General features: G+C 55.8%; 1 protein-coding gene and 1 long non-coding RNA gene across 15 annotated transcripts in view; one reads left to right on the top strand and one right to left on the bottom strand.

The window, feature by feature from the left end:
* The window catches only part of LOC103234015 (uncharacterized), a 57165-nt gene that overhangs the window by 33477 nt on the left and 7594 nt on the right, over positions 1–16094 (top strand). The window contains exons 7-8 of one of the 5 annotated variants that reach the window (XR_012093240.1): positions 5690–5871; positions 9524–13403. The exons of 3 other annotated variants lie outside the window; for them this stretch is intronic. This is a non-coding gene — a long non-coding RNA (uncharacterized lncRNA). Of the gene's footprint in view, positions 1–5689; positions 5872–9523; positions 13404–16094 lie in introns of those variants that run through there. One more of the 5 variants, XR_012093239.1, reaches the window with a different exon arrangement.
* CACNA1A (calcium voltage-gated channel subunit alpha1 A) overlaps positions 72–16094 on the bottom strand; it is a 429355-nt gene continuing 413332 nt past the window's right edge. For 6 of the 10 annotated variants that reach the window (XM_073016879.1, XM_073016877.1, XM_073016878.1 and 3 more), the window contains 9 exons: positions 8365–8472; positions 8097–8197; positions 6205–6314; positions 5958–6096; positions 5676–5789; positions 4185–4220; positions 2920–3106; positions 2352–2602; positions 130–1664 (listed from right to left, as the gene is read on the bottom strand). In XM_073016879.1, coding sequence (XP_072872980.1) covers positions 948–1664; positions 2352–2602; positions 2920–3106; positions 4185–4220; positions 5676–5789; positions 5958–6096; positions 6205–6314; positions 8097–8197; positions 8365–8472 — 1763 coding nt within the window. In that variant the 3' untranslated portion in view covers positions 130–947. Of the gene's footprint in view, positions 1665–2351; positions 2603–2919; positions 3107–4184; positions 4221–5675; positions 5790–5957; positions 6097–6204; positions 6315–8096; positions 8198–8364; positions 8473–16094 lie in introns of all 10 variants that reach the window. The other 4 variants (XM_073016885.1, XM_073016884.1, XM_073016883.1 and 1 more) reach the window with 3 other exon arrangements.

The raw sequence follows: 16094 nt of genomic DNA, 5'->3' as shown, positions 1-16094 counted from the left end.
TGATTCCCCAACAGAGACCCACCCAGGCAGCACCTAGCCAAGGGATAAAGACCACTCCCATCCAAAAACCCTTTGATTCAACTTTTTTTATTTTTTTTTTTCTTTTTGAATGTCATGCAATAATTCACAGTCCCAAGCCCACGGTTTTCAAACAAGGTAGGAAAAAAGGAAAAAAGAAGCAAAGGAATCGGTGGTCATGGTGGGTTTTTTTTTTTTCTTCTTTTGTTATTTCAAGCAGGACCAAATGTCAGAAAAAAATGCCTCTTTTCTCAATCATTAATTTTTTTGTCCTTTTTAAAATTGTTTATTGTTATTATTTTTTTTAAATTGATTTCTGCAGGCAGTAATAGTAGGGTTTGGTATAACCGGCAAGCACTCCTGTGTGTGTCTGAGAACGTGTGTGGATATGAGTGTGTCTGGTGATGGGTGCTGGGCGCTGGGGTTCCGGTTCCTTCCAGCTTCTTTGCCGCACTCGGCCACCAGCTCTCGTTCATCAGGGAAAGGAAAGATTCAATTGAGATGATAAAACTCATCAATAGAAGCTATTTTTTTCTCCCCGTTTTTCTTTTAAAAATGTTTTTTTTTGTTTTTTTGTTTTTGTTTTTTTTCCATGTTCCCCAAAGTTCTCCAAAAATGGCTGAGTTAATTCAAATCCCTTGGCGGTGTGGTTTGTCTGCCCCCTGCCTCCCACCCGAGAGCCCGTCGTAGGTGGGGGGGATCGGGGCTGGGTGGGGGGCGCCGTGGCTGCCCAGGAGGGTCTCTTCTGGCCGAGGGTTTCTGCGGGACACCCTTGTGGCCCAGCCCTGGCCTCTCCAGAGTCTGGGGTCTCCCGGCTGGCCCTCTCCCGGGCCCTCTGTGCTGGGCCCCCGCGGCCTCTGCGCGGCTCCTCGGGTGGGGTGTGTGCGTGGGGTGCGTGGGGGGCCGGGCGGGCGCCACCTCGCCCGGGCTTAGCACCAATCGTCGTCGCTCTCGCTGTAGGGTTCGTGCAGGCCCTTCCTGGAGCCCGGCCCGCGGGGCCTGGCCAGTCCGTGCGCCGGGTAGTAGCCGTTGGGGAGTCGCCGGCCGTGCCGGGAAGGCGAGGCGCAGGCCGGGCCCGAGGCCCGGGGAGTCCTGGGCGAGCGCCCGGTGGCGCCCGAGGACGCGTGTCGTGCGGGGGGTGGCGCGTCGTAGGCCCCGGCCATGGCCTCCTCGCCGCCCCCGCTGCCCGGGCCGTCGGCCTCGTCGTAGTCGGAGCCCCGATAGTAGCCGTGGTGCCGGGGACCCGGGGGCCCTTCGGACACGTGCGGGCCGGATGCCGGCCACCGGGCCCCACCGTGGCGACAGGCCCTGGGGGACTCGCTCCGGGCCGGGCCTGGGACCCGCCGCTCCATCCTGGGCGAGCGGCCGCTGCTGTGGCCCCCCGTGGGCGGCCGATCTCCCGCCAGAGGCTCGGCCGTGGGGCCTGGGTACCTCCGAGGGCCGCTGGTGGCCGCCCGGCCCGGCCTGGCCACCGCCTGCTGCTGCTGCTGCGGGGGACCCGAGCCGCCGGCCTTACGGATCACAGGGGAATAGGACACGTGTGGCCGGGGGGTGGAGGGGGTCTGGGGGAGCTGGCGGCGGCCCCGCCGCGGAGTGCTGGTACCAGATGTTGAGGGGGCTGGGCTTCCACTTACGGAACTACTGCCCTACACGAAAATTGAAACAAAGGAAATCAAAAAAAAAGATACAACAAAATCAAAGGAGACACAGGATTGGGAGGAAGAGAGGGGAGCCAAGGGAGAAGGGCCAGGAGGGGAGGGAGGAGGAGGAGGAGGGGGGGGACACAGGACATTTGAATGGAAAAAAGCAACAGCCACAGGGAGGAGGGAGGGGAGGAGGAGGAGTGAGACAAGGAGGGAGGGGAGGAGTCGAAAACCAACACAACAAAGTGAAAAGAGAAATGAGAAATGGAGTTTTGTAAGTTTCGGGGTTAAAAATAGCAGAAGTTTCAAAAATTACTCACAGGCGTCCAGAAGACAAATCATAATCGAAACAAAAACGGAAGCCGGGTTAAAGGAAAGCGAAAGGTCGGGCGGCACGGCCCAGAACTCAAATGTGATCCACAACCGAGGAGGAAGCAGCTGCGGGCGGCGGGGAGGGGGCGGCGGGTGGGCAGGGGTGTTGGGGGGACAGCATGGGCAGCTGATGTGGCGGGGAGCCGTGTCTGCTCCGGCCGCCGGGCACCCCTGTGGCTTGGGGGCAGGATGGGAGGTGGTCACAGCCGGGATTGGGGGACCTTTGCCCAGAGTGGCTGTCGGGTAGGGGGTCCCCTTCTCTCCTCCCCACCTCCCCGCCCGTGAGCCCAGCCTGGGGTTACTTGCAGCCGCACCCACCTGCCGGTGCGCCATGTGCTCTCGGCCCTCGCTGGGCGAGCGGGACCAGCGCTGGTCCCGGGCCCGCGCCCGGCCGTGGTCTGGCCGTTCCTGGGCATAGCGGTCCTTGTCAGGGGGCGGGGGGTGGTGGTGGTGGTGGTGGTGGTGGTGCTGTCGATGCTTCCGATCCTTGGGCCGGCCCCGCTCCTGGTCCCGCTCCTTCGACGGCAGGTCCCCAGATTGAGTGGTCATGCTCAGGTCCGTCCCCAAGCCTGGGCGGGGCGAGGGTTGGACAGAGAGACAGACAGACAGGTGGTCGTGAAGGACAGGTGGTGCAGATGCACACACAGGAGGCCACCCAGAGGGTGTGGGGCCCTAGAGATCCCCTAGACCGAGGCAGGTCAGGGGCAGGGGGCAGTACCCAGCTTCCTGCAGCCGCTGCCTGGCCCCCTCTGTCCCCTCTCCAAGGAGGCCTTCCCTTTCTCCTTCCTCAGTGTCTCCCCTGCCCTGCCTTCTCCTCCTCTCTCCTCTGTTCCGCTTGTCCCTGAGCCCCACGGGGCTGCCCATCTGTGTCCATGTTGGTGCCCACCTGTGTCCACGTCGGTGTAGCGGCCCAGGGAGCGCTCAGAGGTGCGGTGGCTGCGGTCGCGGCGCCGCTGGTGGTGCCGCTGGTTCTCCTCGGGTGGGACCCGCTCCAGTGAGTAGTCATCCAGGCGTCGGGCCTTGGGGCCCAGCACGGAGGCTGAACGCTTCATGGGGCTGGTGTCTGAGATGGTCTGGGGGGGGGGACAGGCCAGTGGGCTGGGGTCAGCAGCTAGCACCAAGTGGTCCTGGTCCTTCCCGCCCCATCGCGGCAGCCTGGCGGCGGCCTTTGATGACTGGAGCGTGACCATCCTGGGGCAGGGGCCAGCGGGTGCCGTGGGGCCTTGGCTCCCCCTGATCAATCAGGGCTCTGAGTGTGGCCAGGCCTCCGAGGGTGGAGCGTGAGGACTCCTCTGTCCCTCAGAGACAAGACTGCTCCTTTTGAGCCCATCCTGGGTTCTGACCAGAAAGATCTGACCCTCATCCTCCAGCCCCCAGGGCCCAGCCAGGGTTGGGCAGGCTCAGGCTGGCCAGAGGGAAGCCCTGCCCTCATACATCCAGGGTGCAAACCTGGGAGCCCTGACTGCTGCCCTCATCCCTGCCCCAGCTTGCTCTCCTGGGAAGGTGAGAAGTCTCCGACTCTGTGGCTGGCTGACCTATGGGCTCAGGACCAGGTGCCCGGCAGGGCAGCTCCAGGTCCTCCCGGCTAACGGGGCTGTGCTCGCTGCCCCCGCAAGTCTGAGTCCTTCTGGTGAGGCCCACGCTAGGGAGCTCCGGGTGGGGGTGGGGGATACCCAGGCACCTGAGGCTCTCAGGGCCCACTCTTTTCCCCCGTGCTGCACCCCGGGGTCAAGCCCTACAGGGGTTTCCTGCAGCAGGCAGAGAAGGGAAGGAAGGAGGGAGATGGGGCAGATGTCCGCCTCCCAAGGTCCAGCCCAGCTGAGCACTGGTGGTGTTAGGGGAAGAAGCCCCCCAGAAAGAGGTGCAGGGTGGGCCAGGCTCTTGGAGAGCCGGTGTCCTCTGGCGTAGGGGGCCCTGAAGAAAAGGGGGTAGGAGTGAGGATGGGGATGGCCCCGCCCACCAGGGCGTATGGGTGGGGGGCACACACAGGACACCACACACAAGGATTGGGCTCCATGGGGGAGAGGGTGAGACTGGCAAAGAAAGGGTGGGGTCTGGGGATGGTGAGAGATGACGGGACTCCCTGGAGGGGGGGTGGGGAGGAAGAGGGGGCCGGAGCCCTGCTGGGCGCTGGGCAGGCGCGGTACATACACTGAGGTTATTCCCACGTGGCCGGCCCCTCCTCCTCTGTCACAGCCCCATGGGATGGTGCACACAGAAAAAACAGAAAGAAGAAAATAAATATAAAAGGCAAGAGGGAGAGTGAGGAGGTGGTGCATGGAGAAGAAGCCAGGGAGGGGAGGTGGCACTGGCATCAAGAGAAATCGGAGGGAGAAGGCAGGAAGGAAGAGAAAAGTTAAAGTCCTGGCGGGTGGGTGTCCTGGGCCCCCAGGGCTGGATGTCCTCCATTCCCATGGGTACAGAGGAGACAGACAGGAGACACAGACAGACAGATGGCAGAGGCACGGGACCGAAAGACGGGACGGCGCAGCCTCGAGCCCCTGGCCCTGGGCTCTGCCTCATGCGATGCACACCCCAACCCCTGCCTCCCGCTGATGCTCAAAGCTTCCACGTGGTGGCCATCAGCTGGGCTTGTCCCAACCCTCTCCTGGGGCCCAGCAGCTCGGTCCTGAGGGGGCAGCAGCATGCACACTGGGTGCTCTCCAACCCATGTTCCCAGCAGCCAGAGGCCAGGCCCTCAGGTGACCCTGGTCCAGCCAGGCACAGCACAGCCTCCGGCCCCGTGCAGACGCCACACACAGCGCACAGAAAGCTCGCCACAGCCATACATGCCACGCGCCCGGGCCAGGCTCTTGAAGCCACGCCCTGTTCTCCTCCAGAGGCCAGCTGTGTGCATGGGCCGCCACTGCTCAGGCCGGGGGGCAGCCAGCTATGCCTCTGGGCCCTCTGTCCCACGAGTCCAGGGCAACTAGATCATCTGCAGGTGGGCCTGGCAGCTGGGTGAAGCGACCACACACAGACACACATCAAGCACACACCCCTGTCCCCCCCAGTGACCCCCACAGAGACCAGACAGAAAATAGGAACCCAGCTGCCCCCCGACCCACCCCGGACTCTGCTACTTCACCCTAGGACCTGTCAAGTTCCCATATACAGACACGTGTGCACGTACATGTGTGCATGTGTGAGGACATGTGCAGTGTGTATATGCCCACATGCACACGCATGTGTGTATGCAAGCATCTGAGTAGGCGCACAGCTGCACGTGTGTGTGCATGCATGTGGAGCATGTGTGTGTGTGTGTGTGTGTGTAGGGGTGATCTTCGCAGCAGGTCTCACCTGGCCCTGTTGAACCCTGCTGCACCCACTAATCTTCCACAATCTCCCCTGTCTGCAACCTCCAACCAGGGCAGCCAGAGACCATTTTGCAGTGGCCACTGCCCTCTGCCCCAGGGGAGCACTTTCTTCTCCGTCCTCTGTGAGGGAGGAGGGTCTGCAGGTGCTCCAGGTGTGGCCAGGTGGTGGGTGGGGCCTGCAGACTGCTTCAGAGGCCCAAGGAGACTCTACCCAGGCCTGAGTCCGGCAGGGAGGGGATGCACTGGGCTGCTTGTTGCAGGGGGCCCGGCCCCACCCAGTGCAGAGTTAGGGGTCCAGCCCCAGGGCAGTGGTGAAAGCCCTCACCTGGTTCTCTGCAGGGAGGCGGGGCATGGAGGCGGCCCGGCCCTGGCCTTCCATGGGGAGGTAGTGCTCGCTGTCGGAGTAGCCATCTCTGCCCATCTCTCGCATCTCCACGGACTGCGGAGCAGATGGCGAAGCCGGATGAGCCCTGGGGCCTGACCTCCAGATCCCTGGTGTCTGCAGATGGAGGGAGCTGCAGGTGTGTGTGTGTGGGGGGGCCCAGATCCTTTCCTCCTGAACCACCCGGGCCCTGGGAGCCGTTGGGGAGTCGGGGGACAGAGGCACCTGAGAGTTAGGCTGGCTGTTGGGCATGTCGGTGGGGGGACCTCGTTCTGGGCTCCACGTGCCCGTCTTCTGGAACATCTCCTGGGCACGCTGGGTCACCCAGGACGGGCTCTCCTTGAGGCCGCTTTCGTGAGCCATCCTGCATGGGGGACAGAGGCCGGGGTAGCAGTGGGTGCTTAGGCGGCTTCCAGAACGTGGAGACCGCGACACCCCTGCACTCCACCTCCCTAGCAGGGGCGACACTCACAGGGCTCCTCCTGGGTCCAGTTGGGCGGAGGGGAGGGCGTTCTGGCCAGGTCCCCCTTCCTGCGTTGGGGACGGGGGCTCCATGCGCTGGAACATGAGGGGTGTCCGGTCCTGGGGAAGGGAGCAGAGAGTAATGTGTGGACAAGGGCAGGGTGGTGGGATGGTGGTACCCAGAAGGCACTGCGACATCCCCAGTATACACACAAAAGCGCGCACACACACAGACACACACACTCAGATCTCATCCATCTAGACCCTTCCTTCCAATTCCACACAGAACTGGACCACTTCTCACTCCTCCACCCAAGTCATAGCCACAGCCTGGTCCCGCCTCCTCATCTCCCACTGCAGCCACCTTCTCCCAGGTCTCCCACTCCTACCTTCAACCCCACTGTTCCACAAGAGCCACCAGAGGGTGCCCATGAGCACCTGAGTCGGGTCAGATCTCTCCTTTGCTTAGAACCTTCCATGGCTCCCACTTCACTTGGGGTAAAAGCCAGAGTCCTTCCTGCAGCTCCTGTGGCCCTGAAGGATCTGCCCTGTCACCTCCTTGCCCTTGTCTCCTCCCTGCTCTTTTCCATCACACTGGCCTCTTTGCTGTTCCCCAAACAACCCAGACACAGTCCAGCCTTAGAGCCTTTGCACTAGCTGTTCCCTCTGCCTTGAACACCCTTCCAGGTATTGCTTAGCTCCCTCTCTCTCCCCTTTTCCTTCAAGCCTTTGCTTACATTTCACCGTCTCAGGGAGGTTCCCCAACTACCCATTTCCCATTGCATCCCCTCCTCCCCTGGGTACTCCTATCTTCTGGATTCTTCTCCACTTTCCCCCATGACACTTCTTTCTCTTTGCTGGATGCTGCATGATTCAGTCATTTGCTACCATTGGCATTTCCCCCCTTGGAATGTCTGCTCCCTGAGGGCAGGGACTCTGGCCTGTTTTGCCCATGGGTGCACCCCTGAGGACTGAGAACAGCACCCTGCACACAGTAGGTACTCAGTAAGTGTTGGTGGAGCAGCTGAATGAATCCACATTATGTGTCCTTGGCAAGAACTTTTTTTTTTTTTTTTTTGAGACAGAGTCTTGCTCTATCACCTGGGCTGGAGTGCAGTGGTGTGATCTTGGCTCACTGCAACCCCCACCTCCCAGGTTCAAGTGATTCTCCTGCCTCAGCCTCCTAAGTAGCTGGGACCACAGGTGCCCGCCACCACATGCAGCTAATTTTGTTTGTTTTTTGTAGAGATATGGGTCTTTCTATGTTGCCCAGGCTGGTCTCCCACTCCTGGCCTCAAGTGATCCTCCCATCTTGGCCTCCTAAATAGCTGGGACTACAGATGTGCACCACCATGTCTTGCTAATGTTTTATTCTCACTGTGTTGCCCAGAGTGGTCTCAAACTACTGGCCTCAAACGATCCCTCTGCCCTGGCCTCTCAAAGCACTGAGATTACAGGTGTGAGCTGCCATGCCCAGCCCCTACTTTTTTTCTTTTTTTTGAGACAGAGTTTCACTCTTGTTGCCCAGACTGGAGTGCAATGGCACGATCTCGGCTCACCGCAACCTCTGCCTCCCAGGTTCAAGCAATTCTCTTGCCTCAGCCTCCCGAGTACCTGGGATTACAGGCATGCACCACCATGCCCGGCTAATTTTGTATTTTTAGTAGAGACGGGGTTTCTCCGTGTTGAGGCTGATCTCGGACTCCTGACCTCAGGTGATCTGCCCGCCTCGGCCTCCCAAAATGCTGGGATTACAGGCCTGAGTCACCGGGCCCGGCCTAGTCCCTACTTTTCAGGGACCTGCCCTGGGGCTTTGCCACCCTCATATTCCAGTTGGTTCCCATGGGGACATGCAAGCCACTGTCCCTAGCCCACATGTCCCCAGAGCAGCGAACAGCGTACCTGCTCCTCGCGCATGGCCTGCAGCTTCTTGGCCTTGCTCTGCCGGTAGTACTCCATGATCATCATGGCCGCGTAGATCTTCCCCACGGTGAGGTCCGTGGCTGGGGGCACACACAGGGCGAGCTCACCATGGGCAGGCCTCCTTAGGGCCCTTGTCCTGGGTCCCTGTGTATACCAGCCGGGGCCGACACTCTCCCCAGGCCTCCTCTTTCCCTCCCCCTCCATCTGTCCTGATGGATCGGATCCCAGGGCTGGGCTCGGCTCTTACACTTGTGAGGTGTGACCAGCAGGTCTAGCGTCTTCTGGGACAGGTTGGGCCAAATCGCCATCATCTCCTTCCGCAGCTCAGCGTCCATTTGCTGTTTGTCGGCTCCTCCTGCAATGGGGGTGCAGACAGACCCTGACTGCCTGCCCGGGTGTCAGCTGGACTCTGGGTCAGCTGCAAAGCCAGAGGCTCCCGAGAATGAGACCCCAATCTTTCTGGTCTCTGTGGGGTCTCCAGTTCCCTGAGGGCCTGGCCCAGAGGGGGCCCTGGGCAGTGCTGCTGCAATGACCTTGTGGGCTCTGGTTCTCGATGGGGCCAGGACCATGAAGCAGCTGTTTAGGAGACAGCCCAACATGGAGAACAGCTGGGCAACCTGGGTCCCAATCTTGTCTCCCAGTTATCAGCTGCATGACTTAGGTTACTCTACCACTTAGTGCCTTAGTTTCTCCATCTGTGAAATGGAGACAATAGCAAGAGTACTTGCCTCACCTGGTGGTTTTTTTTTTTTTTTTTTTTTTTGAGATGGAGTTTCACTCTTGTTGCCCAGGCTGAAGTGCAATGGCACGACCTCAGTTCACTGCAACCTCTGCCTCCTGGGTTCAAGCGATTCTCCTGCCTCAGCCTCCCGAGTAGCTGGGATTACAGGTGTGTGCCACCATGCCTGACTAATTTTGTATTTTTACTAGAGATGGGGTTTCACCATGTTGGCCAGGCTGGTCTCGAACTCCTGACCTCAGATGATCTACCCTCCTCAGCCTCCCAAAGTGCTGGGATTACAGGCGTGAGCCACTGCGCCTGGTCTGTTTTTTCTTTCTTTCTTTCTTTCTTTCTTTCTTTTTTAACAGTGTCTGTTAAAAAGATCACAGTGACGTGATCTTGGCTCATTGCACCCTCCGCCTCCCAGGTTCAAGAGATTATCCTGCTTCAGCCTCCTGAGTAGCTGGGACTACAGGCGCGTGCCACCATGCCCGGCTGTCACGTGGCTGTTTGATGATCAAAGTAATGTACGTGCAGCCTTGGGACACTGTCTGCTGTAGAATTATTGTTGCAGTGACCCATCAGTCCAAGGCTGGGACGGACGCCCTGGAGCATCCCCAACAGAGGATGTTTTGGTTTTGGTTTTATTTGGATTTTTGAGACAGGGTTTTGTTCTGTCGCCCAGGCTGGAGTGCCGTGGCGCAATCATCGCTCACTGCAGTCTCGACCTCATGGGCTCAAGCGATCCTCCCACCTCAGCCTCCCAAAGTGCTGGAATTACAGATGAGAGCCACCGTGCGTGGCCCAGAGGAGATCTTTTCCCAAGTCTCCAATGCCATGGACATGCCCTTGGCCTACAGCCAATCCCTGGTCCCTCACCCCAGTCATGGTGGTCACTAAAGCTCTCTGCCGGTGTTTCCTGGCCCTCCTACCTGAGTACAGGAGAGGGTTCCTCCTGTGGTTGGTAGGGCCATGTGATGAGTTCTTGCTAATAGAGTGTGCACCATGTAATGTGCCACTTTGGGGCCAGAGCATTTATTATTATTTTTGAGATGGAGTCTCGCTCTGTCACTCAGGCTGGAGTGCAATGGCACGATCTCGGCTCACTGCAACCTCCACCTCCCAGGTTCAAGAGATTCTCCCACCTCAGCCTCCCGAGTAGCTGGGATTACAGGCATCTGCCATCATGCCTGGCTATTTTTATATTTTTGTAGAGACAGGGTTTCACCATGTTGGCCAGGCTGGTCTCAAACTCCTGACCTCAGGTGATCTGCCTGCCTCAGCCTCCCAAAGTGCTGGGATTACAGGCATGAGCCACTGCACCCAGATTATTTAAAAAAAAAATTTTTTTAATCAATCAATCTATCTATCTATCTATCTATCTATCTATCTATCTATCAATCAATCAATCATCGATCGATACCCGGGGTGATCTCAGACTCCTGGACTCAAGTGATCCTCCTGCTTCAGCCTCCGAAGACACTGGGAATACAGGTGTGAGCCACTGCACCAGGGGCCAGGCTATTTAACTGTCACAGCAGGACCCTCCCAAGTTCTCTTTCTGTCTGTCGCATGGCTGGTGATGTTATGGACAGTGTCTGTCCCCTCAGGCCTGTCCCTAAGTGACTCTGAAGAAGTGAGCTCCCTGTCAGTCCATGAAGGACATCTAACAAGAGTGGATGAATCTTAAATTCATCTGAGAAAAAAAAAAAAGAAATTAAAAAAAAAAAAAAAAAAAAAAACCAAGAGTGGGAGAACCTTTATCGGTTTGTGCCAGTGAGATCCTGAGGCTATTTGTTTCACAGCTCGGCCTCATCTGCCCTGATACATCAGACTGGATCCCACTTCTACTAATGTTTCAGGGCCTCAAATCTTGGGCACAGGGGTGCTGTTCCAGACACTGGTCAGTAGGTTTGGAAGGAACATTAACCCACAGCCACTGTGGGATGCATGTGGAGCCTGAAGACTCTTTTGGGGCCAAACATTAACCCTGTAGTTGCTGGATTGTGAGGGGAGGTCCAGGAGGTCTGGGGGAAGGGCAGGGGCTAGCTACCAGCTGCTAGAGAGGTATTTCAGTAGTATTCTATTTTATTTTTATTTAAAAAATTTTATCATTTAATTATTTTTTGAGACAGAGTCTCACTCTGTCACCCAGGCTGGAGTGCAATGGCGCGATCTCGGCTCACTGCAACCTCCGCCTCCTGGGTTCAAGTGATTCTCCTGCCTCAGCCTCCGGAGTAGCTGGGATTACAGGCACCCGCCACCATACCTGGCTAATTTTGTGTATTTTTATTAGAGACGGGGTTTCACTATGTTGGCCAGGCTGGTCTCGAACTCCTGACCTCATGATCTGCCCACCTCAGCCTCCCAAAGTGCTGGGATTACAAATGTGAGCCACCGCGCCCGGCCTATTTTCATTTTTTTTAATAGACAGGCTCTTACTGTGTTGCCCAGGCTGGGGTGAAGTGATGGGATCCTGGCTCACTGCAGCCTTGAACTTCTGGGCTCCAGATATCTGGCCTCAGCCTCTTTTTTTGTTTTGTTTTGTTTTTTTTTTGAGACAGAGTCTTGCTCTTTCTCCAGCTGGAGTGCAGTGGCATGATCTTGGCTCACTGCAGCCTCTACCTCCCGGGTTTGAGCGATTCTCCTGTGTCAGCCTCCCGAGTAGCTGGGATTACAGGCATGTGCCACTACACCCAGCGAATTTTGTATTTTTAGTAGAGATGGAGTTTCACCATGTTGGCCAGGCTGGTCTCCAACTCCTGACCTCAGGTGATCCACCTGCCTCAGCCTCCCAAAGTGCTGGGATTACAGGAGTGATATACCACGCCTGGCCTCCTCAGCCTCTTGCATAGCTGAGACTACAAGGGTGTGGCCACTACATTTGGCTAATCTTAATTTTTTTTTTTTTTTTGTCTTGCTATGTTGCCCAGGCTGGTCTTAAATTCCTGACTTCAAATGATCCTCGTGCCTCAGCCTCCCAAAGTTCTGGGATTCCAGGCGTGAGCCACCGAATCTCTGTATCTGGCTCTTGCCATCAACCTATAACAGTTTTTCTTCCCTCATGGGGAGCAGCTGGAATTCGTGGCTATGTTTACTGTCTACTATAGCCAAGTGAGGTGCCCTCGGTCTCTGTGGCCCCTTCTCAGAGACAGAGAAAGAAGAAAACATGACATTTCCTATTAAAAGTTACTTTATCAGCCTGAGCAACATACGGAGACCTTGTCTTTAAAAAAAAAAAAAAAAAAAAAATTAGCTGGGTGTGATGGTGTGCACCTATAGTCCCAGCTGCTTGGGAGGCTGAGGTGGGAGGATCACTTAGCCTGGGAGGTGCAGGCTGTAGTGAGCTGTGATTGCACCATTGCACTCTAGCCTGCGAGACAGAGTGAGACCCTGTCTCAAAAAAAAAAAAAAAGTTTCTCATGGAGAAAAAGAAAATGCCTGCTGTGCTAACTGAACTGAGTCCCACCCCAAATTCACATGTTGAAGCTTTAACCTACAGTGTGACTATATTTGGAGATAGAGCCTTGAAGGACATAATGAAGGTTAAATGAGGTCCCTAGGACCCTAATCCAATATGGCTGGTGTCTCCCCATTTTTGAGAGACAGGGTTTGCTCTGTTGCCCAGGCTGGAGTGTGGTATGATCATAGCTCGCTGCAGCCTCCAACTCCTGGGCTCAAGTGATCCTCCTGCCTCAGTCTCCTGAGTAGCTGGGACTACAGGCACATACCATCATGCCTGGATAATGAAAATTAATTAATTAATTAATTAATTATTTTTGGGACAGAATCTCACTTTGTTGCCCAGGCTGGAGTGCAATGGCACCATCTTGGCTCATGGCAACCTCCGCCTCCCAGGTTCAAGCGATTCTCCTGCTTTGGCCTCCCGAGTAGCTGGGATTACAGGCACATGCCACTGTGCCCAGCTAATTTTTTGCATTTTTAGTAGAGATGGGGTTTCACCATGTTGGCCAGGCTAGTCTTGAACTCCTGACCTCAAGTGATCCGCCCACCTCGGCCTCCCAAAATGCTGGGATTACAGGTATGAGCCATCCCACCTGGCTGAATTTTTTTTTTTTTTTTTTTTTTTGTAGTCCTGGGGTCTCATTATGTTGCCCAGGCTGATCTCAAACTTGTGGCCTCAAGCAGTCCTCCTGCCTTGGCCTCCCAAAGCACTGGGATTACAGGTGTGAGCCACTGCACCCAGCCTCAAGTACAGAATTATTATATTAACACTGGGACTGTCAGGAATAGGAGGTGTCTCTGCAAGTGGGCAATAGTCACCCACGAACGGTTCATGTTCCCAGGTGGGGCTGCCCAAGGCTGTCTCCCTCTCCGCTCTCATCCTCATGCCTTTGGTAAACCTTCTCTGTGACGGGGTCTGTCCTGTGCACTGCAGGGCATTCAGCACCATTCCCAACCTCCACACATAGTCTGTCTTCACCTTGCAATCCTGGAGTACTGTCCACGGATTCGTATGTGGGCAGCCCAGTGTAGAACGCCCTTGCTGTGAGCTCTCAGCAGAAGTCAGAATGTCACTGTGGGCTGCTATTTGGATATGCTAACTGGGCTTACATTGAATATGCTAACTGATTCAGGCAGGTGGTTGGCTCTGCCCTCAATGCCTGGGGTCGGGGGGGCTTGCAAGAGGATAGGGACCAGCCTGGCCAACATGGTGAAACCCTGTCTCTAGTAAAAACACAAAAATTAGCTGGGCGTGGTGGCGCATACCTGTAATCCCAACTACTTGGGAGGCTGAGGCAGGAGAATTGCTTGAACCCGGGAGGTGGAGGCTGCAGTGGTGAGCTGAGATTGAGCCACTGCACTCCAGCCTGGGAAATAGAAAGAGACTCCATCTCAAAAAACAACAACGAAACAAAACAAAAACAAAAACAGATTCTTCTGGGCAGAGAGAACAGAGGGGTGGGTGGGAGAGAGAAACAGATGGACAGGGAAGAGAGAGAGAGAGACAGAGACAGAGAGAACGAGATGGACCTGCCCACTTTCTCCCAATCTCCAGCAATGAATGGTGGCACCACTTTCGAGAATCTGAAGAATGATTGAGGTTAATCTGTCCCCCCTTGCGGCCCCTTAACCTGCTGGAAAGGAAGCTCAGTGTGCTTAGAAACTGAACTGTGAAAACAAAGCGTGTTATGCTCTCCTGAGACTCCCATCTGCTCAAAGGGCTGCCATTAGTACCACTCTTCCATTGCTGTCCCCACACCCTCCTGACCTTCTTTAACCCCGAGAGCCTGGCTCAGCTGTGGAACGCCAGGATGAGGCCTGGCACTCACTGAGGATAAGAGGTGGAGGGGCCCCTGGCTCAGAAATCTGGGGAATCGGCCGGGTGCGGTGGCTCACGTCTGTAATCCCAGCACTTTGGGAGGCCGAGGCGGGAGGATCACGAGGTCAGGAGACTGAGACCATCCTGGCTAACACGGTGAAACCCCGTCTCTACTAAAAATACAAAAAATTAGCTGGGCGAGGTGGCGGGCGCCTGTAGTCCCAGCTACTCCGGAGGCTGAGGCAGGAGAATGGTGTGAACCCGGGAGGCGGAGGGTGCAGTGAGCTGAGATCAGGCCACTGCACTCCAGCCTGGGTGACAGAGCGAGACTCCGTCTCAAAAAAAAAAAAAAAAAAAAAAACACACCAAAGAAATCTGGGAAATCATTGTCTTCAGGGAACTCAGTGGCATCTGGGGTATAAGTAACAACTGCGACAGCCAAACGCAGGGACATCTCCGGGAGTCTTTGAAACCCTCAGGAAGGGAATCCAATAGGTGTCGCACAGGCTGGACTTCCTGGGGTTCTAAGCAGTAAGGACTAGCTCAGCAGGCTGGTGTTGTCCAAACCCTGCACGTTCCAGTGGAAGGACTGGTCCTTGACTTGCTCCTAGGAGGTGATCTTTAAGCCTTTGAAATGTCCTGCCTGAAAATAGTGTCTGTATTTAGCAAGGGGCCTTGGGCCACACAGTATAGTTCATTCTTTTTTTTTGTTTTTTGAGTCTCGCTGTGTCTCCTAGACTGGAGTGCAGTGGTGCGATCTCGGCTCTCTGCAAGCTCTGCCTCCCGTCTTCACGCCATTCTCCTGCCTCAGCCTCCCAAGTAGCTGGGACTACAGGCGCCCGCCACCATGCTCGGCTAATTTTTTGTATTTTTAGTAGAGACAGGGTTTCACCGTGTTAGCCAGGATGGTCTCGATCTCCTGACCTCATGATCCACCCGCCTCGGCCTCCCAAAGTGCTGGGATTACAAGCGTAAGCCACCACGCCCGGCATTTTTTTTTTTTTTTCTAAATGGAGTCTCGCTCTGTTGCTCAGGCTGAAATACTGTGGCGTGATCTCAGCTTACTGCAAACTGCAAGCTCTGCCTCCCGGGTTCGCACCATTCTCCTGCCTTAGCCTCCCAAGCAGCTGGGACTACAGGCTCCCACCACCACACCCAGCTAATTTTTTTTTGTATTTTTTAGTAGAGATGGGGTTTCACCATGTTAGTCACGATGGTCTCAATCTCCTGACCGCCTGCCTTGGCCTCCCAAAGTGCTGGGGTAACAGGCGTGAGCTACCCTGTGCCTGGCCTTTTTTTTTTTTTTAAAAAAAAAAAGAGAGATAGGGTCTCACTATGTTGCCCAGGCTGGTCTCAAACCCCTGGCTTCATACGATTACAGGTGTGAGTCACCGTATCTGGCCCATAGAGTACATTCTATTTATTTATTTTGAGATGGAGTTTTTGCTCTGTTGCCCAGGCTGGAGTGCAATAGTGCGATCTCGGCTCACTGCAACCTCTGCCTCCTGGGTTCAAGTGATTTTCCTGCCTCAGCTTTCCGAGTAGTTGGGATTACAGGCGCCCACCACCACGCCTGGTTAATTTTCCATACAGTTAATTCTAACAATGTGATTTATGGTTGGGGTCTGAGCCACGTGGTATCAGTTTGACCTTTTGAGGGACTGGAGACTGAGTAACTATGGTCAGCCCTGCCTGCATGACAAACCCTCAATAAAAGCCCTGAGGCACCAAGGCTCAGGTGAGCTTCCCTGGTTGGCAGTACACAGTGCGTGTTGCCACACATTGCAAGCAGAATTAAGTGTTGTCTGCACAACTCCACTGGGAGCAGACAACTGGAAGCTCATGCCTGGTGTCTCCTGGACCCTTCCCCAGATCCCCTTCCTTTGCACCTTTTATGTTTTTGGATTTTTTTTGTTTGAGACAGAGTCTTGCTCTGTCACCCAGACTGGAGTGCAGTGGCACGATCTCGGCT

Source organism: Chlorocebus sabaeus, chromosome 6, assembly GCF_047675955.1.
Source record: "Chlorocebus sabaeus isolate Y175 chromosome 6, mChlSab1.0.hap1, whole genome shotgun sequence".
Lineage (NCBI taxonomy): Eukaryota > Metazoa > Chordata > Mammalia > Primates > Cercopithecidae > Chlorocebus > Chlorocebus sabaeus.
The sequence above is the reverse complement of the archived record's forward strand: the minus strand, read 5'-3'. Positions and strand labels throughout refer to the sequence as shown.